Source organism: Andrena cerasifolii, chromosome 14 (genome assembly GCF_050908995.1).
Source record: "Andrena cerasifolii isolate SP2316 chromosome 14, iyAndCera1_principal, whole genome shotgun sequence".
In the NCBI taxonomy this organism is placed as follows: domain Eukaryota; kingdom Metazoa; phylum Arthropoda; class Insecta; order Hymenoptera; family Andrenidae; genus Andrena; species Andrena cerasifolii.
In genome coordinates, this window is record NC_135131.1 from 759392 (window position 1) to 785073 (window position 25682).

Consider the following 25682-nt stretch of genomic DNA (forward strand, 5'->3'; position numbering starts at 1 on the left):
TGTCGGGAAAGATCGACGTTTTACATACCACGTATTCGAAGGACGGGGGTATGGGGAAAGAGAGAGCATTACTTAGTGGTACAATCACAGTTATTTTAAAGCTAAATTCGGAGAGGGGAAGAGAGACAGCACTACATAGTGGCACAAGTACATTTATTCTGAAGCTAAAATTTTTTCAATCACTTAGCGGCGCGAATGATGGAAAGAATTATGCAGCGTCAGCAAATCTTAAAGTTAGGTGACGAGGAGGATGATGGGCGAATGAAATGGTACAAATCATAAAATTAAAAGAATATAATTTAACATTTTTTACTACGAGCATCATCTACAATATGATTGATTGCACATGCTAACAATTCACAATCGATCAATGAATGCTGTTCGAAGTGTTCGCTTTCAGAAATTAATTTTACATAATCTGTTGGCGCGGTAGCGCTACGTAGAACGTCTACGAAAGTGGCATATTTACTGCTTACAGAGTACATATTTTCAGTTAGCCACGTATACATATGTTCAATGCAATGATTGTACGCGAATAGTTTACACATCGTGGCTTCAGTCATATATATGACAACGCGATTATCGGTGATTTTAATAAGTTGATCATCATACATACGCGTGAACTCTAGTCGTAAATGATCAATTATAATGTGAGTTTGGGGCGATGTTGCGTTGCTGCGTAATCGTTGGAGTATGTCCACCTCGTTTTGTAGCAGGAGCTTCCACGTAGACATTGAAAAGCTTAACTCGCTACCTTTATTGTCGGCTATGGCGATCTCGACGTGACACAAATCCATACCAATGCGAATTCCTATAGTTAAACGTTTATAAGTTGTTGCAGTTAGTGGATAATCACGTCCCAGGATCCGCACGATTGATGGTTTCGATGTTTTCATCGTTTTTAGCGATACGGATCCAGAACTGTAAGAAACAAGTACTTGAAATTGATACTTCGGTCGTTTGCGTTTACAGTGAATGAAATAAATGAAAAGTGTATAGTAACGCGTACATACCTCATATTGGATTGTTGATGATGTTGTTGTTGCTGTTGTTGTTGGCACTTATTTGGAAACCCACCATCGTTGCCGGCTGCGCAGGATGAATCGTTTAAGCTGTGTTTGTACATTTTGATGTGCACTATATTTTTACGGAGTACCGTCTGTTCCGTCAAAGTCACTGAGGCTACTGAGCGATTGATGGAATAGCGTCCAAGAGCTCGGCTTAAATAAAGGTGCAATTGCCTCCCCCACCACAGCATTTTATTTTAAAGCTACCAATTTTTCCATAATGTTTTCCAATCTTAACATCGCAGCATATCGCGCGATTGTATGTAATTTGAGCCCCACCTTCAAGGATAAAAGTCTCGACACGTGTTGAATGTAATATAATATCTGTGAAAGCGCCGAATCTTAGAATTATGCGGCGTCAGCAGAAACTGTGTCGGATGATTTTGCGCGCTAATTCGTCATACGCGCGAATCATAGAAAGAATTATGCTGTATCAGCAGAAACTGCACAGAACCATGCTGGGGTGGATCGTCGTGTTTGCATGCGGTGAATTCGAGGGAGGGGGTACGCCAAAAGAGTTAGGTAGAGATACCAAACCATGGTATCAGTCTTAAAAGCGCACTCTAAACTGCACAAAGTCTCAAATCGCTGCAACGTGTTGCGCGGAAAAGACATATTCCATTTACAACCATGGGAAAATTCACGCAAGTAGAACGTCAATTGTTGGATCAATCTGCGCGATTGATTTCACGCGAAGAGTACCTCGCGTGGGAAGAACGGTGCGACGAGTGTATCGAATCGTTGGAAGAACACAGCCGAGTGAAACGCCCGCGATTATCGATCGGTGTTCAGCAATCGCTGGTTGCTCGAGTCGCGCAGCTCGAAGGACTAAAATATTCGTTGCGCGGACGTTTCGTGCATGAAGGTGCCGGACATTCGAGCAAAGGACTTTTGTGGCGCGAAATAGGCACTGCGTTCGATAGTCGCGTATTAACTGGTGCAGTGTTAAATTCGAATTATATCGAGCCGCGCAACTTCCTCCAGGATGCGGAGACCATTGTGCTGGAGCATGTACGAGGCGCCTTGAGGAAACATCAGAACCTCAAAGTGAACACTGTGTTCAACGGCGAATTTGTGGCGGGGGACAAGCATGCTTGTAAAAGCATCAATACCCGAAACTGCGAACTCTTCGGTACATCCGATCTACAGGAGTGGTACCAACGATGTGTCATCGAACCCACCCTGGCATCGTTGGAAGAGTTCCAGGAACGCGACAGCGGATGGGCACTATTACAAATCCTCAATTTGATTGTCAACGTGAATAAGTACAATCCGCTGCGCGCAGGGTGCCACTTCAAGTTGCCGCGGGAAATATTGATGAAGAAAGCGACAATTAGCGTGCGATCCAAGGAAAACGCGTGCTTCGCGTGGGCAGTGGTCGCAGCTCTCCATCCCGCCGAAAGAAACCCTCATCGGCCAAGTTCATATCCACATTATACATTGGTGCTAAATCTCCAGGGCATTGAGTTTCCAATGTCTACGAAGCAAATTGTAAAGTTTGAAGGGTTGAACAACATCTCCATCAACGTCTATAGCTTCGAGAAGAAGAAGAAGGGGTCAACAGTCTTTCCGTTGCGCCTCACCAGCCAAAAGAGGGATCGACACGTCAACCTGCTCTACACGCCAAATCAAGAGCACGGCGATGTAGGGCACTTTGTATGGATCAAGAACTTGTCCCGGCTGGTGAGCGCACAGCTGAGCAAGAAGAAGGCAAAGAAATTCATCTGTGATCGGTGCGTATATAAAATTATGAAATATTGAAACGTCCCCATGAAAAATTAAATAAAAAATTTTTGATTTTTGCAGATGCATGCACTACTTTGGATCCGCCGAGAAGTTGGAGGCCCACACAGTGGATTCCCGTGAGATGAACGACTGCGCCATTCTGCTGCCTAGCCAGGACAACAATTTGCTCAGTTTCGATGGCTACGACAGGAAGGAACGACTCCCCTTCGTGGTGTACGCCGATCTAGAGTGCATCCTAGAGAAAACGGAGAATGTCCAGAAGGATGCGGGGGAGCACAAATTGTGCACATACCAGAAACATAAGGTGCACAGTATTGGCTATTATATGCATTGCTCGTACGATGCATCGTTATCAGCATATCGATATCATCGCGATGTGGATTGCGTTTCATGGTTCGTGAAAGAGCTGAAAAATTTTGCGGATTTTGCTAAACCCATCCTGGCCAATAATGTTCCCATGGAAAAGTTGACGAAAGACCAGTGGAAGGCATTTCACAGCGCGAAGCATTGCCACATTTGTGAAAAGCCATTCGAGGCTGATGATAAACGACTGCATGATCATTGCCATCTATTCGGACGGTTTAGAGGCCCCGCACATTCGAAGTGCAATTTAAATTATAAAAACGCGTTTTACATCCCAATAGTTTTCCATAATTTATCCGGCTATGATTCGCATTTTATTATCGAGGAAATAGCTACCGCTTTCGAAGGCAGCGTTGACGTATTGCCCATAACTAAAGAAAAATATATTTCATTCACGAAAAATGTCGAAGATACGGCTGAAGAATCAGACTCGCGAAATTGTATTAAATTGCGATTCATCGATTCGTACAAATTTCAAAATACCAGTCTCGACAAATTAGCATCTTTTCTTAGCGCGGATAAATTGAAATTTTTACGATCCGAATTTGAAACATTATCCATCGAAGATTTCAATTTATTGACGCGAAAGGGTGTATTTCCATACGAATACCTTGATTGCGCGAACAAGCTGCAGGATCCATGCTTACCACCGCGCGAGTCATTCTACAGTTCGTTAACGGGTGAGACTGTATCCAAGAGCGATTACGCGCACGCCGAGATTGTCTGGCAGCGTTTCAGGATTAGAACTTTGGGCGAATACAGCGACTTGTATTTGAAAACAGATGTCTTGTTATTGGCAGATATTTTTGAAAATTTTCGCGAAAGTTGTATCAAGAGTTACGGATTAGATTCCGCGCATTATTATACTTTACCTGGCTTTACATGGGATGCCATGCTGAAACATACCAAAATTACGTTCGAATTGCTCACAGACGTTGATATGGTCATGTTTATCGAACGCGGTATACGTGGCGGTTTAAGCCAATGTTCCGGAAGATACGCACAAGCCAATAACAAGTACATGCCATCTTACGACGCATCGGAACGGTCATCGTACTTGATGTACTTTGACGTGAACAATTTGTACGGATGGGCAATGTGCCAGCCCTTACCATACGCCAAATTTCAATGGGTCGAAGATGTCGCAAATTTTGACGTGTCTTCGATCGCTGTCGATTCGCCCACGGGATACATTCTCGAGATAGATCTGGAATACCCGCAACGTCTGCACGACGCTCACGCCGATCTACCGTTCTGCCCAACGCGTGCCAAACCACCTGGCAGCAGACAGGACAAGCTACTCGCAACATTATATGATAAGCAGCGTTACGTTATCCATTACCGCAACCTGCAGCAGTGCACGCATCACGGTCTTCGTATTACAAAGATACACCGCGTGCTTCAATTCGCTCAACCTCCCTGGCTCCGCGATTACATCGAACTCAATACACGGTTTAGAACAAGCGCGACAAACGATTTTGAAAAAATTTTTACAAATTGATGAACAACGCGGTATTTGGCAAAACTATGGAAAATGTGCGAAATCACGTAGATGTAAAACTTTTAACACACTGGGATGGGCGATATGGTGCGGAGGCAATGATCGCGAAACCGAATTTTCACAGCAGAAGTGTTTTTTTCGGAAAATTTAATAGCTGTTGAATTGCGAAAATTCGAGGTGAAATTCAACAAACCGATATACGTGGGTATGTGCATTCTAGACATATAAAAAATTTGTTTGTACGAATTTCATCACGAGTACATGTCTCCACTGCATGGTCAAAAATGTAAAATACTATATACAGACACTGATAGCCTTATCTATCACATTCAATGCGATGATATCTACGAGACCATGAAACACAATATCGATAGATTGGATACAAGCGATTATCCTATCGGCAATACATATGATATGCCGCGTTTAAATAAGAAGGTTCCGGGGCTGATGAAGGACGAAAATAATGGGATGATATTGACCGAATTTGAAGGTCTTAGAGCGAAAATGTATGCACTTCGCGTAGACAGCAAAAAAGATACGAAAAAGGCGAAAGGCGTCAAGACCAACGTCATAGCCAGAACGATAACTTTCGACGACTACGCGCAGTGTTTGCAAAAGGAGATCGAAATGGTTCGCAGGCAATCATGCACACGGTCGAAATTGCACAAAGTGTACACAATTTCGGAATCCAAAATCGCTCTAAGTCCATACCATGACAAACGGTATATCGTACCCGATTCAACTGACATGCTGCCCTGGGGACATTATAGAATTCCATTGTAAAATAAAAATTATTGTATTTATTAACTCGTTCTTATAAATAGCGGAATTATTGCATAAAAATAAAATTCTTTGCACATGTATAGAAATTATTATATTTATTAACTCGTTCTTATAAATAGTGGAATTATGTAAAATAAAATTGTTCACACATGTATAACATTGTATTTTATTGAATCATGTATCATTGTATTTTACAATACATTATTTTTATTTATCCATGAATTGTGCGATTTATCAAACCCCAGCCACTTGACATATACCTTATCCCCCTTTCTACGCAGCAGTCTTTTTCCACTAGATACACATCAGGATCGGTGACGCGTTGCAGCTCGTGTTCATAGAATCCTCCGGCAACGGGTTTTCCACAGGAATCGACGAGCAGATACGTCGCGGGATTAGTTGCCTGTACTTTGGCTACCTCGAACACCTCCGTTGTCCAATTCGGTGTATAACCTTTATCGAAGATGGTTTTAAATTTGCTCACGCGCACAAACTCACCCAACTCGAATGTCGCTGGAGCAGCGATCTTTATGTTGCTGTATACGGTGGCTAGCAGCTTGTCAGCGATCGCAGGGGTAACATCGCAAGGACGCATTCCGATGGTTCTATGTTTTCGCGCGTTATACTCTGCAAGTAGACGCGATAGCGCATCGGTCCATCTATAGGTTCCATTGAGCGTAAATAGTTTCCACATATTGTTCTTCAAAGTTCGATTGAAACGTTCTACGACGGAGGCCTTCATCACCGAATACGTTGAATAATGATTAATGTCGTGCTTCTTCAAGAGTTTCTGCACATCGGTGTTGTAAAATTCTTTTCCTTGATCGGTTTGCAAATTTTTCGGATATCGATCTCTAAATATCTTTGCAAACGCTTTAGTCACCTCAGCGCCACTTTTAGTCTTGAGCAGCAACGCCCATGCATACTTGCTCAACACATCGATGACGGTGAGTATGTAGTGGTGACCCTGGTTGAATCGCGAGTATGGACGCATTTCTACAATGTCAGCTTGCCACAGATCGTCGTATCCACGCACTATGACGCGCCTCCGAGGAAAATGTCTTCGAGCTGGAGCGTGAAATTCCTCCACAAGTTGTAGCTTCTTGTGGCCATGGTTTTCTTCACTCATGGATTTCGATAATGGCTGCATGTTTGATCGCAGATGTATCTTTGCTACGAATGATGCGATAATTATCGTGTACGTGCATTATGTGCTCTCCACCGCCCCAAGGAAATTCTGGACAAGTTCAACCGTCTCGCATGATTCTTTTTCGCATTGTCCGCGATATCTTTTGAACGCTGTTTTGCAACGTCAGCATATTTCTCTGAAACACAACCAGCTTTCTCTCTAATTCTTCCCGCTGCTCTCTCAAAAGTTTAATGCTCTTTTCCACGTATAGTTTATTAACGACATCGCTGTCAACTGTCGGCTGTGCTACGCGTCGTATCTTGCGTGATTTTGCATCAATGTTGGCGTCGGCCACGCAAAGAGCGTTATCACGCATATAATTTCGAAGCATGCCGCTCCATTTGTAATAGTCCATTGTAGCTGCTCCACTCTTCTCGAGCGATACCCCAAATTTGTTGATCGGCATCTCGACGCATACGTTGTCGTGCGAGTTGTTACCCGCCTGACGCGACGTTTCCAGCAAACGTAATCGATCCACCAGCTCGTTGGGATCATCCCAGTGCACGTAATCGATCTTGTTATCGTTTACCACCATGACTCGCGGTGTCCTTAGACCTTTCCCCGCTTTACTGGTCAATACACGGGGTAGTAGTGGCGCAATTACATGTTTGTACTTGTATCCCTTGTTACCCAATATGGGATTTTGTGCGCTATGGCCACGTCTGTGAGCATTCGTCATCAGCAGTATACTTTTGTATTTTTGTTTATCAGCATCTGTGTATATAGCATCATCGGGAATTCTCTTGAAAATCAGTTCGTACAGACCGGGCGTTCCTCCATATCTTACACCGTCTATGATTATATTATCATCCTTGTCCATATCGAAAGCCTTATCCTCCAGCATCATTCCACTACCACCAAAGTGTACACCGTACACATAATCTATGGTCGTATCCCTATCACCACTTAGGATTGCGCTCATGTATTTTTGTCCCAGCGGACCGAAATGGTTGCGAAACGTTTCTTGCCCCTCGGATGTTTGGAGTTGCTCTCTAATAGATGCTGCAAGCGACTCATCGGCAGAAGTTTCATACACGTCTTCGTCATCATTGGTTGTGAGCGACTGTACATCGGGAAATGTATTTATTGACGCAGGAGGAACCGTGGAATCGTTTGATGCGACATTCAACTGTTTCCGCTTCGATTGAACTGGTGTGGAGGTTACGAGCGAATTTTCCAATGACATGTATGACGGTTTACTATTTCTTTTACGCGATGCGTTCCATTTCGGCCGGATTTTTGTTTTAGGCGTTAATATTTCAATGCTCATACTCGTCGCAGGTGATATGCCAGCTTCTGTCTCAGCAGTATTTTCCAGAATATGTTTTAAGGGCTCGGTAATAGGTTTAAAGTATCTTTCCAGCGCGATATCTTCATCCATCTTGTCTGTCTTCAAAGACTGATGTTTCCTACGAATGGATTCGCTGGTTTTTGCAATTTCCATCGCTATTTTCTCACGATCCTTAAACTCCTGACTACTAATCATCATTGTATCGCAGACGTTGCTTTCCCACCGACGTGTTGACGACGATTGAGCATCTCACGGTACCGCAAACTCGTTAAATCGCTTTCTATAACGTCCATTGGACATCGCGCTATCTTTATCTATCACCATGAAACCATACTCCCGCTGCCAACAATTACGACACAAAGCGCAGAAATCCTCGTAAGACATATCAGTGTTTACATGATCGTTGTACACATGTTTCAAGTTGGTACAATCCTGCTTAAACAGTATCAACAGATTCGCATTGTCGCGTATAAGATGTTTGGGAATCTTTGCATACGTCTGACAGAGATAGAAGCAGTCAACGTTCGAGTGGCGCCCCATTGCAAAGTATTCCCTTATCGTATCTTGCTTGTCGCATGCCACGCCATCAAAGATAAAAATGGAATTCGGATGCGATTCGCTCGGTGGGATGACTTCACTGTTATTCGAAAACGTAAAGTAGCCAATTTCATCTATCGGAGTCAATAAATTCTCCAAATACTTATATTTTGGCTGTTGCACCGACTTGGAATACACGTACACGTTCTCGAAGCACACGCCGTGAGGTCTTTCCAACAAGCTGACCAGCACGTTGGTCTTTCCACAATTTGATGGGCCACAAATGAAGCAGCGTATAGTGTTTGGCAGCATGCTACCGTGTCTGCGTCTCGTTTTCGGAGACATCATTTGCGATTTATCGTCAAAATTAGTCACGCGTATCGCCACAGGTTGTCGCACGAATCGCATCCTCTCCGTGAACTGCGAAAAGTGATTTTGATACGTCGAAGCTGCGGTGCGCACTATTTATAGGATCGCGCCGAAGCAAAACAACTCATTATTCAAAATGCTTCTGATGCTGTCGGATAATTGTGATATTCGAGACCTAACCGCTGAGCAGTTGAAATATATACCAAAGATTATTCTACTGCGAGAGTTTGGCAGACACATCGATCGGTTGTGGGACAGACTCCCCAAGCATATAAAAGCCGATTCTGAGGTTCAGCAGTATCGTCGGTGCTTGGAACATTATAATCGTCCTTGGCAGCAAACGCATATCGACGGTGCAGCACCATTGATTAAAAACTGCAGCGAATGTCGCCGAAGAGAGTAAAGGAAGGTTGTGGTCTGTTAAATCGGGCGATAAACGCGTTACCTATCGAATTACATATTCCGGGATATCAGTTTTATGGTGCAGGAACTCATCTGGCAAAACGATTGGCTAGAGGCGATCGAGGCATCAATCCGTTGGACGCAGCGTGTCGCGAACACGATATTGCATATTCGCGTAGCAACGACCGCGGTGAGAGGCACACGGCAGATAAGGTTCTCGCTGACAAAGCGCGAAAACGCATCGTTGCGCGAGACTCGACTCTGGGTGAAAGAGGTGCTGCTGCAGCTGTTTGGGCAGCTATGAAAGCTAAGACGAAAATCCGAATGGGGATGAGAATAAAAACCCGCAAAAGGGCTGTAAGGAGAGCATCGCAAAAGCAGATACTTCCGGTGGCAAAACGAGGTGGCATATTACCACTTCTCCTGCTGCTAGGTGTTCTCGGAGCATTAGCCGGTGGAGCAGCGGGAAATATCGAAACAAAAAAAAACGCCGAAAAGACAATAAAAATGCCCGAGGGCGTAAGGGGGGAGTTGGCAAAACGTATGCGTATTCCATTTTTTAGAGGTGTTTTTATGCGCAATGCACTACCTGTTGGAGGAGTACATCGAAACGAGAGCGGTATCGTGAATTTGGACAATGTCGAGGGACCGGGGACTCATTGGGTGGCTTATGCGAAGAGGGGGCGTCGAGCTGTATACTTCGACAGCTTTGGCAATCTTCGACCGCCTAAGGAATTGGTACAATATCTGGATAAAGATGTCGTGAAAATCGAATACAATCACGCGCCTTATCAGGAGTACAATCAGAGCAATTGTGGTCAACTATGTCTACGCTTTCTACAAACGATTGGTCGCAAATTTAAGGATTGACTTCTCACCACTTTGATTCAGTACGAGTCCAGTCGTACAGCTTGGAATATGTCGTTAACATTCACTCTAACCGGCAAGAGTAGCACCCTCGCGGTGAGCTACTTTCCACCCATAGATTTGAGCGATGATGATTACGAGCTTGGTCTAACAACCCTTGAAACTTACCATACAATACCCAACATCGACTCCAGCAACGATAAATTCTACTTCACCACAAACTATGAGACCAACAGCAGCGTCGACACCAGCCATGAATACATTACGATTCCCCACGGTTCATACGAATTAGACGCCATTGCCAAGTATTTGAAACAGCGATTACTCGAGCGATATCCTCAAAAACTCGATGGCACCAATGCCAACGATGGTAGCGACAGCGATGAGTATCCTATAGTGTTGCGTCCCAACAACAACACCATGAAAAGTGAGCTGTACTGCTCGTTCATTGTAGACTTTACAAAGCCCAATAACATTGGATCGTTACTGGGATTCTCGACGAATCGCGTATTAGAACCGGAACAGTGGCACGAATCGGACGATCCGATTAATATCATGAATGTGAACATTATTCGCGTAGAATGTAGCGTGACCGCTGGCGCGTACAGCAATGGGAAGCGCGTACATACCATACATGAATTTTCTCCCAGAGTACCGCCGGGATATAAGATATCGGAAACGCCCGCGCAGATCATTTACCTTCCAATCACCGCACAGGTCATTTCGGATCTAACGATACGTGTTGTGGATCAAGACGGGCGGTTGCTTGATTTTCGAGGTGAAGAGATTACCATCAGACTGCACGTACGACGACGTCGATGATAATACATGTGGTGCAGTCGTATGAGATGCTTGTGTTGAACGACTCCAGAAACACGTTTCTTCCAAACGAAATTGTTTGCAGCAACAATAACAACAACAACAACTGCAACTGCAACAGCTCTGATTACGCTAAAAAGAAGAGGTTCAGTGCTGCGAACATTGCATTTTTGAAATCGCTGGGATTCATTGTACGCAATTAAGTTGAAAAATGACTGACATTCTAAGCATTGGCGCGAAGCCGACGTTTGATGATCGCATCGTCAAGCTTGAGACTCACACATACAACCCTTACGTCAACACGACGTTTGGATACAGCGATGAGATAAGAATACCTATACAGCAACAGGATTTATACACATTACCGTGTGAAAGTTTCCTCTACCTGGAGGGGAAATTGACGATAAATAAGCCGAATGATGTATCACCGGTGATGTTGGGAAATAATTGCATGGCATTCATATTTGATGAGATTCGATATGAACTGAATGGTGTGGAGATTGATCGCAACAGAAACGTTGGAATAACTAGCACGCTTAAAAACTATGTATCGATGACATCTGATGAAGACAAAAATATGGAGAATGCGGGATGGGGCTTGAAACGGCACGATGAGCTAATAGTGAAAAATCATTTCAATTTTTGCATCCCGCTCAAATATTTGTTGGGATTTTGCGAGGACTACAAACGCATGGTTATTAATGCGCGTCACGAATTGATTTTAATACGATCGCGCAACGATAACAATTCTCTAATAGGATCGCCGACGTTGGAACCAGAAATTGAATTACTTAAAGTGCAATGGCGAATGCCTCACGTGACGCTGAACGACGTTAATAAGCTGTCGTTGCTACATGCTTTGGAAAGTGGACAAAACCTGAGCATTAGTTTTCGCTCGTGGGATCTGTACGAGTATCCTCTCTTACAGAGCACGACCAAGCATTCGTGGGCCGTGAAGGCAGCTGCACAGTTGGAGAAGCCGCGATACATTATCTTTGCTCTACAGACTGCTCGAAAGAATGTGATGACTGAAGATGTTACTCGATTGGACCACTGCAAATTGACCAATGTAAAACTTTTTCTCAACTCGGAATTTTACCCGTACGATGACATGAACTTGGACTTTGACAAGAATAGGCACGCCATCTTATTTAACATGTATACGCATTTTCGTAAATCGTATTACGGACATAGTTGCAACGAGTCATTATTCACCGTAGCCCAATTTTTGCAATTTGGCCCCCTCGTGGTGATTGATTGCTTGCGACAAAATGAGTCGATCAAGAATAGCACCGTGGACGTGCGCATAGAATTTGATTGTAAAGAAAACGTACCTGCAAATACTACGGCCTACTGTTTGATTCTGCACGATCGGGTGGTTGAATACAATCCGCTGACAAATGTGGTGCGCAAAATCAATTAAATTACTGCGCTACTTGTCCGCCCTCTCCTGTACCAAATTCGTACAAAATTTCATCGTGAAAATCGAGATGCTTTACGAGAAAGACTGCATTCTCCAGTCTGTCTTGGAAGCGAACGGACCTCTAAATTGTATCGATAATGGTCGTACCAACATTCGTTGACCTGCAAGGGTTCATCGTCGATGGAAGATTTGTCGCGAAGGAAGTGGCTATCCTACGAAAGGGAACAATTCTCTCGCACTATATTTTTGTGAGTTCGATGCCACAATATCTTCTTACAAAATCCGACAAATCGAGCATCCGGTGGTTGGTGGCAAAACATCATGGACTACGTTGGGAAGATGGAGACGTTCCGTACAGTATGGCTAAATAGCTAATTATGAAAGCTGTAGCCGATGCGATCGACGAGGAAGATGACACACCCCATGTCGTATACGTTAAAGGGCTGCAGAAACGCGATTGGCTCATGGATTTCCTCGATGAAACTACGAGAGCGGACGTGATCATCGAGACGCTAGACATTGACTACGAGGATATCAAATCCCTAAATAAGCTAAACGTAGTTAATACTCTGCGATGTGGCAGACACGCAAAGCACTGTGCCATGCAAAATGTATTTAAAATATTCAACTGGTGGTCTAAACGCCAGAGGGAAATACACAAATAAAATATAATCAATTTTTAATGCATAACTGTTCTTTTCTTCACCCTCCTCAACCTCCAACCTTCTGCATGTACGCTAGATTAAGACGATAGTTGTAATTATGTACAAGTAGTAGTACGATTCATGATCAACGCGGTATGATAGACGTTCGATAGATGTTCAAGTGGTCTGATAGACGTTCGATAGATGTTCGGAGTGGTACGATAGATGTTCAAAGTGGTATGATAGACGTTCGATACCCGTTCGATGGATGTTCAAAGTGGTACGATAGACGTTCAATACACGTTCAAAGCGGTTCGATACATGTTCGATACCCGTTCGATAGATGTTCAAAGTGGTACGTTATGTGTTCAAAGTGATTCGATACACGGTTGATATGCGATCAAAGTGATGCGATTCACGTTTGATACATGTTTAATACATGTTCGATAGATGTTCAGAGTGGTATGATAGGTGTTCAAAGTGGTTCGATACATGTTCAATACGTGATCAGAGTGGTATGGTCTAGTCGAATGATGTGCCCAAAGAAGAAGGGAAAGAAGATGCGTGTGAATAAGGAGAGGACGGTCAGTGAAGAAGATAAGTACATGGAGGAGGATGGTCAGCGAAAATGCAGGTGGCCTGTGATGAAGATGGCGAAGAACAAAGGCATCTTACTTTGCAAAGCTATGCATTTCTCGATTTCATCATAGGAGGGGGTTTTGACGTGCGAGGGCCAGGAGATGCATCGAGACCAGTTGCATTCAAATCGCGAAGGTGTCACAGTGCTTTGCGAGCGACATTTTTATAAAAAAAAAAAAAGGGATTGAACAGAATTGCTCCAGAGTGCGATCCTGAGGTATGTACTTCGCAATATTTTTGACATTTATCACGTTTAACCATTTATACCGAGTGAGATTAAAATCAGACGGTTGTGCCAATATTATATATCGTGGGTTTCTATGTTCCAGAACTCGCCACCACCGTCACCCCCGAGGGTACAAGCTGGACCATCGCCGCCGCCATCACCCCCGTCGCCGAGGGTGTGGTCACCGGATTGGGGCTCGCCGCAGCCATCACCGTCGCCGTCGCCGCCACCTTCACCCCCGCTGCAAGTATGTAATACTTTGCATTTTTTTTTTTGCGTTTGATATTTAATATGTTTTGTATAAATATAATATCAATTTTTTGTGTGTTCTAGAATTTATATTACATGATGAATGCGCGGGTGGTGGGGGAGGCACCGGCGCTGGCCGAGGAGAATGCGGCGGGCCCCACGAGGGCGGTTAGGCTGCGGCAGCCCTGGCTGCCGTATCGGCGGGTGGGGCCGCCGATACGGCAGCGGCGATCACCATCGCCATCACCACCGCGGTCGCCGCACTAGTTTTATTCTATATTTTTATATTTATGTTCTTCTTTTTTTTATTCTATATTTTTTATATTTATATTTATATATTTTTTTTTTATTTATATTTATTATTATTTAATTGTATTTTATATTCTTCTTTTTTCTTTTTTTTTATATATTCTTTTTTTATATTTATATTTATATTCTATTATTTATTATTATATTCTATATTCTATATTCTATATTCTATATTCTATTATTTATTATTATTATATTCTATATTCTATATTCTATTATTTATTATTATTATATTCTATATTCTATATTCTATATTCTATATTCTATATTCTATATTCTATATTCTATATTCTATATTCTATATTCTATATTCTATATTCTATATTCTATATTCTATATTCTATATTCTATATTCTATATTCTATATTCTATATTCTATATTCTATATTCTATATTCTATATTCTATATTCTATATTCTATATTCTATATTCTATATTCTATATTCTATATTCTATATTCTATATTCTATATTCTATATTCTATATTATTATTATTTGTAACAATATATATATTTCTTAAACGTATATTATTTCTCAATTTTATTTACCCGTGTTCCTCCTCCCACGGCCTAATTTTTAAGATTTGTTGACGCTGCATAATTCTTATATGTGTGAGCAATTTTATTTTACATAATTCCACTATTTTATTAGATCGAGTTAATAAATATAATAATTTTTTATTTTACAATGGTATTCTAAAGACGCGGTGTCGAGAAACGCCGATCTTTCCCGACATCGTTCGAAACAATTTCTGATAAAATTTCTCATAAAAATAAATTATTATACGTCGACGTTGTGCGTGCGTGCGTGCGTGCGCGTGTGTGTGTGTGTGTGTGTGTGTGTGTGTGTGTGTGTGTGTGTGTGTGTCACATATGTGACGCTCCGTTGGTTTCGCTATATGTACCATTCGGAAAAGACTAATGTCAGAGACGGCGTTTGGGGGAGTTGGTTAGGCGGCTGACTCGTACCGCGGAGGTCTTGGGTTCGAGCCCCGTCGCCCCGAGAAGTTTTTTCATTTATATTAATATCATAAAATTAATATTTCCTTCCTTACCGACAGTCTGTTGTACCACGCTCCAGAGTAGCACCTTCCTTACCGACAGTCTGTACCACGCTCCAGAGAGAGTAGCGCACCGTCACCCCGCGGTTCCTCCTCCTCCTCCTCGATGATACCCCCCACCACTCCGCCATCTCTATGACGTCATCCGCCGCCAGCCCGCCGACAAAAAACAAATTTTCAAATTTGAGTTTCAAGGTCATGATCATGACCTTGAAACTCAAATTTGAATTAGAATCCCCATTGCCCTACTACTGATAGATGTTCAGAGTGGTATGATAGGTGTTCAAAGTGGTTCGATACATCTCGTTAGCCAATCCGTTCTTCTCTAACATTTTAATTGCTGACAGGTCGCGGTGACCTAGCTTACGGTGCCAGGTATGTTGGCACTTATCGGTGTGTGATAATTGTGCTTGTTTCGCTGCATGATACTGTAGCAGTTTAAACAATCCGTCACACATCTCACCTTGTGCAACACCCACGTCACCCTTTGATATAATACATCCTTGTCGCCCAAAGTTGACATCATATCCGTTTTGGACCAGTCTCCTTACCGACAGTCAGTTTCCATCCAAGTTCGGCACATAGAGTACATTTTTTACCTCGACGATTGTGGGTTTTCCATTTGGCTTGATATATTTTAGCTCGCCACTGCCAATGCCTTCGGCATACACGTGATTTTCCCATCTGCCACCTTTACCATGTCGTTCAATTCTTTGAACGTCTTGAAGAATCTTTTATCACTGCTCATGTGACTAGTAGCCCCCGAATCAATACACCAAACGAGTTCACAAATGGGTTTCTCCTCACGTGCAATGAAGCAACGATACCCTTCTTCTTCATCGTCGGTATCATCTGATTCGACTTTGCCAACATGCTGTTTTTCTTTCTTCTTCTTGTCTTTCCATTGTTTGTACTTTGGACATTCATTACGAAGGTGCCCTGGCTTCTTGCAAAAGTAACAAGTTTTCCTATCGTTGGATGATCTTAATGCTGACTCACCTTGATTTTCACCATTGGAACTTTTCCTTCTCTTATACTAATCAATTAGCTTTCCTTTCACCAGTGATAGCGTCAATTCGGCCTCTGATCGTGATTCCAGAGCAGTGACTAGCGTGTCATATGAACTCGGTAGACCCCCAAGTATTATGGCAATTTGTAGCGTGGTGGAGAGTGATTCACCTAGGGCAGCATATTTATTTATCTTATCCAGAATGGTACTTACATTATGGTAATTACACTATTGTCGAGCCTTTGATTCACGATACTTCTCAATAAAATCACTCTTGTCGATAATGTAGATTTTTCGTGATAATTCTTCAATGCGCTCCAGGCATCCCTCGCATGTGCTGCATCCCTAACATGTATCAATTGGTTGCCCTCCACGAGCAAACCAATCATTGCACGTGCTTTATCGTCTTTCTTCTTCCACGTGCTAGTTTCTGGATTTGGTGCTGCTTCACTAACTACTTCCCAACACTCTTCTTTTACTAGCAAGACTTCTACCTTATACTTCCACGTGTAATAGTATTCATTATTTAATTTCTCGATTGAAACTCTCATTGCGTCAGCCATTGTTTCGATAGACACTGGGCCCATAACCTGTTGAGTTGTGATTCTACTGGAATTGCGTCAATCTGAATCAGTGCACGGGATCTGAATGAACAGGAAAATACACTTTGCTCCTTTAATGCTGATATGGAGTACATTTATCGAGCCACTGCGTCGGACCCAAACACTCTTTCGTTTTACAAATTGATGATAGTCTTTATATACGTGTTCACGAGGCAAGCGCCTTTACAAGAAGAAGGAGCGTAGTGGAAGCATGGAGAGGACATACACAAGATGCCCGTCCGCCTATGTGCTTGTCCGCTGGACCACAAGATGTCGCCTGATTCAACACGTTACGTTTAATTGTATGCTAATATTGTATTTGTTTTCAGCGCTAACACAACAGGAAATATAATAATTCTACACAAAAAAGAAGTCGAAAATATGGAATAAAATTTTCTGATATCTAGGTACCCCTGGTTACGGGCCGTATTGTATCTGGATTTGTTAATGTAAATATTGAAAGTTCCTCTTTGGATTTATATGCGCTACTTATATTATTTTGTAACAATTGTAATCACTAATCCTGTATATTATTAAATAAAGAATAAATACTTCTTGAAATAAGTAGAATTAATTATTTAATGAACTGCAGAATCTGCTTGTTGGTTATGTGGGGGTAGGGATACAGCTACAGCAATAATGGTACATTTGTGTTGGTGCGTAGGTAATTGTTTGACAATTGTGGCCTTCAGATGGCGCTGTTGGATGTGTCAGGCGGTCAGCACGACCTACCGTCGATCTGCCGTCGATCTGCCAAACAAGGTCTGCCGGCAGAACCGTAGCTGAATGCGGACGTAGGCTGCACCGCAGCTGCCGGCAGATCCTGCTGCCAGATCTGGTTCTCAGGGTTCATTCACCTCTGTACATTTTCCCTTGTATGGGTCGTCCTGTATTTGTTGCAGCCACGATTGAAAGGCTGGGTCCTGCAGCCAACATTGGCGGAATGTTTGTCACCTTCCTTTCTTTGCAGCAGGGACGACGAAGGAGTTATCACAGCCTATTCATAAAATACTATTTTTCATTCACACAATATTAAAATGCAATTTCACGAAAATAATCATTGAACAAAGAAACTATGTTCCGTTTATAATTCTATGATTTCAGACACTAATAAATTAAAGATGAATCTTACCTGAATCAGTCTCTACATCTAAGCTTATAAAAGCTCCACTGCTAAGTCCAGCAATGCTGCCATCACTGTCTATGTATAAAATATCCATTATTAGTTCATTTCTAATATCATAACGATACATGAATATAATGCGTAGTATATATAAAAAATATTATTTCTACAATTCTGTTGATGCAAAAATATTAAGTATTTGTCTTACATGATTCCTTATTCATATTGTAACTTCAATTACACTTCACAGAATGAAAAAACTATAAAAGTGTTCAATTCACTGTTTTACGTGGTGTCTACAAAATGCTACAAAAGCACAATAGTAGTACCTGTTCGCGCCCGTGGCGTCATTTGGTTTGGCGCTGGCGTCGGTACATCCGTGACGTCACATTTGCTTCGTGTTGTCGCCACTTGGCTGGCTTCGCGGTGGCGTCAATTCACGCACACATTACCACCGCTCCTGTAGGTATCTCCCCCTCCATCAGCGTAGCTGGAGTCCGCCGCTGCCTGACGTAGCCTAGCTAAAGTCCATTTCATATATATTGGCCGGTGAGTTTCGTGAGGTGTATTCTCCCACCACACCGCTTGTCTGCCTCGATGCTCCTTTCTCTACATTCTCACTCTCTCTCTTGGGCTACGCCTATTCGTCGCGCGGTGGGGGATTCGGTGCCCGTGAGGTACGAAAACACGCAGCGACGCATCCCCACCACTTTCTCGTTTCTTTCTTGCTTTTGTTCCATTTCGCTCTCGTCTTCGCAGAACAAGAATGAGTCAAAAGTGGTGGTGATAGCGCCAAGCTCCAGACGTGTAGCCCAAACCGAGTTTTTAGGGTAGACATACATACATCAGAATCGGTGTGCGTTAGGTCGGAAAAAATTGAGGAGTTTTATTGGTCAGAACATTGATTCTTTCTCGATAGCTTCAACTCGTATTGGTCTACGCATAGCTTCGCAACGCGCACAACTATTACGCTAATAATAAACAGCAGCCACACAGCTACGTTCAAGCGGAGTCGAGCAGCGTTCCCGTTACCCCACCATACCCTTCGAGGGCCCAGCAACTTCAACTGCCAATCCACGATCGTCAGGTGGTGATGGCTGATTTCTCTTCGTGCGCTGCTCGCGAAACCGAACTGACCGGCCAATATATATGAAATGGACTTTAGTGTCAATCAATTCCATCATAACCTGCCAAGTGTCAAACAAGGTAAGTTGTCAACATTTTTGAAATGTCACGAGTTTTTACACCATATAGGACACTGAAATATTGTCTCAATTAACAAGGTAAGTCGCCAAAATGTTTTAATAGACTTTTTGTGTAGAGCTTATAGAAACGAAGAGGACGCACAGCCTTGGAAGTTGTCCGGTGAAGGTTCGACAGAGAAGCATCTTCTTTCACACAAGTTTCTGGAAATTTGTACCATGCATGTACAAAATAATAATATATTGTAACAAATTGCATTTAAATTGCCAGATATTTTTATATCAGTAAGCCATTTTTAATTTAGAGTTGCTACGTAAACCTTATAGAAATGAAGCACAGGCTTGGATAAAGATGAAGGGGACGCACAGGCTTGGGTAAAAATGAAGGGGACGCACAGGCTTACAGCGAATTCGGTAACTCACATTGACTGCACTGGTGCCAAAAAATGACTTGGATTGGTTGATTCTTATACAGGGTGTCCCACTAAGGAGTGGACAGCGCGATATCTCTTAAAGTATTGTCGATAAAAATATAAAAAAAATAGGGAATTGCATGGTTCGAGGGGGCCCATTTATTAGCGCGAACGAATTTTGTTTCCGATTATTATTTTAAAAGATACGATGGTCAAGTTCGGTTTTTCAAATGGAACTATTTTTTTTGAACACCTGAGTTGACAGTGCGTTCCAAGATAGATTGAATAAGCTTTAATGTATACACTTTATTTCCACAGGTTTTTTGAGATATTGCGCTTGTAAATTTACTGATTTTCACTGGAAGAAAACCCGCTGAAATAGCAAGCACCGGGGGGCGGTCTTGTTGGCGCCACAGGTGGCATTGCCTATTGAAACAGATACCTACCTGCCAAAGGTCTGGGTTAGGAATGGCAGGCCTAAAGGCTGGACAATTCTTTTCCGTCAGAAATGCTACTCCAGCTTTTGGGCCTGCGAACCCTGTCGTAGACCTTTGGCAGGTAGGTATCAGTTTCAACAGGCAATGCCACCCGTGGCGCCAGTAAGACCGACTCCGGTCCTTGCTATTCCAGAGGGTTTTCTTCCACTGAAAATCAGTAATTTTGCAAGCGCAATATCTTAAACACCAGTGGAAATAAAGTGTATACATTAAATTGCTTATTCAATTCGTCTTGGAACGCACTATCAACTCAGGTGTTCAAAAAAAAAGTTCCATTTGAAAAACCGAACTTGACCATCGTATCTTTTAAAATAATAATAAAAAAAAATCGTCTCGGCTAATAAATTGGCCCTCTCGAACCATTCAATTACATATTTTTTTAATTTTTTTATTTACAATACTTTAGGAGATATCGCGCTGTCCAGTCTTAGGTGGGACAACCTGTATTTCTATATAATATAAGTTCCACGTTAAGTTGTAATAACTAAAAAAAATGTGGCTTTCATTTCATATATTTACAGATAATCGAAGCAGAAGATGATGCAGTGTGATCTACGTCAGACTAAGGTAAACGTACCTATTATGAAACGCTTTTCGATGGGGTTATGCAATTATCAACTAATTTATAAAATTTAGTGTGTTAGCTTTGAAAATTTGCATGCCATTCGATAACCCATTGTTTTGTGATTATATAATTAGCCATAAAATGTATATTTTTTATAAATAAAAAATAATTGACTAAAAAACTAAATGAAGGACCTGTACGTATTATGAAACACTGCTTCCGTACCATGACCCGGTGTTTCATATTCAGTGTCCCTATTATGAAACGCCCCGTCAGCCAAATCTATTCGTTTCAAATCAGCAGGAAAAACACTTTACAAGTATGAGAAACATAAAAACGGATCAAAAAGGAAAGAAAAAACGCAATTTTTTAACGCAATGTGATTCGACCTAAGTATTCTGATATCTATGGAAAATTAAATGGTTGTAAGGAATGGATCAAAATAAATAATCAATTACCTTTTTTATTATCTTTTATTATCATATCAAATCTTTAAATATGAAAAACATTAAAAAACGTTTGTAAATATAACAAAGACCATATTATAAATAAAATTAAAATATTAATAGGACAATTGTTGAATTACATTTTTTCACTTTTAATTTTTTGTTGGATTTCATTAATTTTTTGTAATTTTTTTTCTCCTCTGCTAAATTTTTTTTCATCATGTAAAAATCTTTTCTTCTCAGCTTTTTCTTCTTTCATTTTCTGTTGTTCTTTCTTCAGTTGAACTCTCCACCAATCATCTGAAGTCTTCACTGCAGGTAATTTCGGTTTCGCAGTTGTTTTTAATTTATTTTGTTTCTTCTTTGGAAGATATTGGGGAGCTAAAGTAAAAGCTTCAGTAAAACTTTGACTTGTAACAGAATGTGATATGATTTTTCTTGTAAAATTGGACAAGCACTGTATTACATTTATTTTCTAAAAAAGAATGATTAGAAACTAAACAATATGTATATATAGCAATAGCGTGAAAATTTTCAAATAAATTTATATAAACCTTGGTTGATTGATTTCATTATTCAAATGAATAGCGATTACACTTTACCCTGATAGCCAGATCTGGGCAGCAGAATCTGACGTCAGAACTGCAGCAGTCTGTGTCCGCATTTGGCTGCGTACTGATGTGCAGAGCCTGAGGTGCAGTGCCTGATGTCAGATGGACAGCAGATCGACAGCAGATTTCGCCGTCTGCTAGGCACAGCAACAGCGCCATCTGTAGGCAATTGCTTGGTAATTCTGGATCTCAGATGGCGCTGTTGCTGGCCGCGCTGCGTTCCAGGGCCACAGTGGGACAGAATCCCAAAAATAAGAAAACAAGTCAGAATTCAAAAGTTAGAGGATTATGTTTTTTTTTATATATTTCTTGTAAACTACTAATATGAGCTCTTAAAAAAGGGAAAAGTATCGTGGCGGCTACTTCTGATCTGTGTGTAAACACGTGTCAAAGTATGTATGTTTTTTCTTGTGGAAAATTTTTAATTGAGTCATTCAAATTTTGATAATATAAAATATACCAATTTTTTGGAAACCGAAATGAATAGTAAGCAAATAATTAGTTACATACAGTTCTTTTCCATAAGAAACCCATTGAAAAAATATCAGCAATTACCAGCTGTTTAGTTACGCTCCGGAAACTTCCGAGCAAATTTCATCATTGTCTTATAATCAACATATATGTCGCACAGTGAGGCTGAATCCCAAGAAATAGGGGAAAATTCAACAACATCCCATTTTTCGCACTGAAAATGCCGAATATAATTAAGGAAGCTCATAAAAAAGAGTTAATATACAACTCATACGGAGGTTTGACGTTATTTAAAAAAATAACCAATAATTCCAATAAAACTGAAAGAATTTGATAAATATATCTACATACTATGGGAAGTGCAGAAATATTTGCAAACCTGTATCCATGTTATCCTATATACCAAGTACTGTTCACAAATTGTTAATACATTCCTACAAAATTATAGAATATTCGGGCAACCTTCCAATCGGCTAATTGGATGAAGGGGGATCCAAGAAGCCAGAAATAAAGGTTTTAAAAAGTATAGAAAAGATTGTACGCTCAAAATATTCTCATTGCAATGCAAACGAAGATGTTTCAAACTTTTTATCGATTTCTTCAGATCCAGTACTAGATAGTTTTCTAAGGTCGTGTTCAGATATATTGGCCGGTAAGTTTCGTGAGGGGTATTCTCCCACCACACCGCTTATCTGCCTCGGTGCTCCTTTTCTCTGCGTTCTCACTCTCTCTCGGGCTAAGCCTGCTCGTCGCGCGGTGGGGATTCGGTGTCCGTGAGGTACGTATACACGCAACGAAGCATCTCACTTTCTCGTTTCTTCCTTGCTCTCGTTCCATCTCGCTCTCGCCTTCGCAGAACAAGAGCGAGTCAGAAGTGGTGGGGATAGCGCCAAGCTCCTGACGTGTAGGCCAAATCGAGTTCTTAGCGTAGAAATACATACATCAGAATAGGTGTGCGTTAGGTCGGAAAAAATTCAGGAGTTTTATTCGTTAGAACATTGATTCTTTCTCGATAGCTTCATCTCGTATTGGTTTACGCATAGGTTCGTAACGCAGACAACTATTACGCTAATAATAAACAACAGCCAGCACGCCTTCGTTCAGGCGGTAGCCGAGCAGCGTTCCCGTTACCCCACCATACCCCTCAGGGTTCCAATAACTTCAACTGCCAATCCACGATCGTCATGTGGTGGTGACTGATTTCTCCTCGCGCGTTGCTCGTGAAACTGAACTCACCGGCCATTTATCTGAACACGATCTTGGGTATCTTTACCCCAAAAAAAAACAAAAAACATTTTTTTTATAAAGTAGCTTGATAAGATTCGACATTTTGATTGGAAAAAGTGTGATGTTGAATTTTTTGTCTCTATTCTTGAGTTTGCGCCCACTGTGCGTTGGGGAAGAAACGGGCTCAGAGCCAAACGAGAATTCATTCGTTGTTTTCGACCGATAATTTCATATTTTCCCAAAAACGATTCGACAATATCTGTTGGCCAGCATTTCTAAAGGACAGTCAAGAACGCGGTGCGGTTTTTAATAATTTTAGGCATTCTTCAGTGTGACAATGAGTTAATCTGTATATTGCTCTGTCTGTGGGTAGTACGTACGATGGCTTCGGATCCGCACGTAGGTACTGTGGTTAACCGTCGCGGCGCCGGCTCGCGGGACAATATTGTCATAAACCGCGACCCTAGGCGAGACACTCTGACCGATCAGCCTGATTAACTTTTTGGAATCAGTTGTGGCATTTTCCTCCACTAAGAAAATAAGAAGATGTTCTTATATTAGATCGAAAAATGTTTCCCTGACATTGACGTAGGGATCGAAATCACTCTGAAGAAGTACCAGTACGCCTCGCGGTGAGACACAAGAAGAAATGTGGTAGTCGGCCGACTGCGCATGTTCCCGCCTGCTACGTCCTCCCTACAAATTTGAGAAAGAGCACTTAAGGTAAACTCGGGTAAGTTCGTGGTACAGGTTACTCCGTGATACATTTTCATTTATCTGTAATTCAAAATTGTCTGACTTAATTTAGATGGAACAAGCACTAACAGACAGTTGATCTTCTAGTTTATGTTGTGGTAAAATTATTAGTCAATTGAAGTTAGTGCGATAGAGTGAGAGAGCATTTTGTTCCAGTAGCGCATTATTCGTGAAATTTTTCGTGCTAGTTGTGCACGATCGCTTGTTTATGTATTATATGTGCTTTAGAAGATAAATGGAAAGTTCAAACTGCAGGTAAGTGTTGGTAAAATGACACTTTAACAAGTGAGCCGTTTGTTTTGAAAGTGGCATAAGTCCATTTTCCAAAAGAATCGAGTTAGCTATCTTAATAGTTACATTTTTACATGATCTTTTTATTCTGAAGCAAATTGTTACTACTATATTTAAAATCATTCAAATTTTTTAAACGAAAATATGCTGGTTAATGAAGTGATGAAAAAGTTTATTTTGAAAGTGGCGTAAGTCCCATTGTGAGAGTTTCAAATGGATATGGAAAATATTGTGCAATACAATATTTTGAGATCACAGCTTTATGTTTAATTATCAAGGTAGCAGTTTAATTATCAATGCGCAATGAATTTGTTATGAACAGTTTAATCTCAAATGTCACTTTCGATCCGCTGACGGATTCATACGGGTCTCCGGATATGCCCCTGTAATTTTCAGCAATTTGTTTATAACAAATTAATTGCATATTACAAAGTAAATGTCTGCGGGACATAAAGCAGTCACAGCTAAACCCACAACAAACAGATAAAGTGCACGAAAAATGTATTGGAATACGCGACTTGGACTAAAAGAACGTAGACCAATCACATACCTCAAATGTAAGGACTTAATGGATTTATTATATTATATACCGCCTGCACACCATAATTATTTTAAATCACTCCCGCATACAAAAACTGGAGAAGACTGAATAATAATTAATAAAGCAATATTAATTTTAAGGTAAAAATCACTTAACAAAGAATAAAAGTTGAATATTTTTTTGATTTTATAACATAAAAGTGTATACATTTATTTTTATTTCAAGGGAAATTTACTTTTCCTATGGGCTTGTGCTTTCTTAAGGCTGCCGTCTCATCGGGCCTTGAATGTGTGCGTACGCTCACACAAGCTTGTAGTAAACAAACCATTTCAACCAACTTACGTCGTGGAATCGGCAAGAAGGAAGCTTTTGCGGGTATAGTTGCCTCCACTAGACATCCGTGCAGACGGGTCTGGTGCGTTTGAACGCTAATAAGCACCGTAC

At 41.4% G+C, this 25682-nt stretch overlaps 2 protein-coding genes and 1 long non-coding RNA gene across 3 annotated transcripts in view; 2 read left to right on the forward strand and 1 right to left on the reverse strand.

The window, feature by feature from the left end:
• The window catches only part of LOC143376213 (uncharacterized), a 233057-nt gene that overhangs the window by 155925 nt on the left and 51450 nt on the right, over positions 1–25682 (reverse strand). The gene's annotated exons all lie outside the window — the stretch shown is intronic.
• The window catches only part of LOC143376247 (uncharacterized), a 141298-nt gene that overhangs the window by 23599 nt on the left and 92017 nt on the right, over positions 1–25682 (forward strand). The gene's annotated exons all lie outside the window — the stretch shown is intronic.
• LOC143376540 (uncharacterized) lies at positions 1698–16069 on the forward strand. The gene is made up of 3 exons (XM_076827018.1): positions 1698–2800; positions 2874–3392; positions 15919–16069. The coding sequence occupies exons 1-3, from the start codon at positions 1698–1700 to the stop codon at positions 16067–16069; spliced, it is 1773 nt and encodes a 590-aa protein (XP_076683133.1).

Excerpts from the sequence above, each read along its gene's own strand:
- LOC143376540 (XM_076827018.1), top strand. The coding sequence starts at position 1,698 with ATGGGAAAATTCACGCAAGTAGAACGTCAATTGTTGGATCAATCTGCG. Across the intron at positions 2,801-2,873 it reads AAGAAATTCATCTGTGATCG|ATGCATGCACTACTTTGGAT; the intron begins GTGCGTATATAA and ends TGATTTTTGCAG. Across the intron at positions 3,393-15,918 it reads CATTGCCATCTATTCGGACG|CAGTTTAAACAATCCGTCAC; the intron begins GTTTAGAGGCCC and ends ATGATACTGTAG.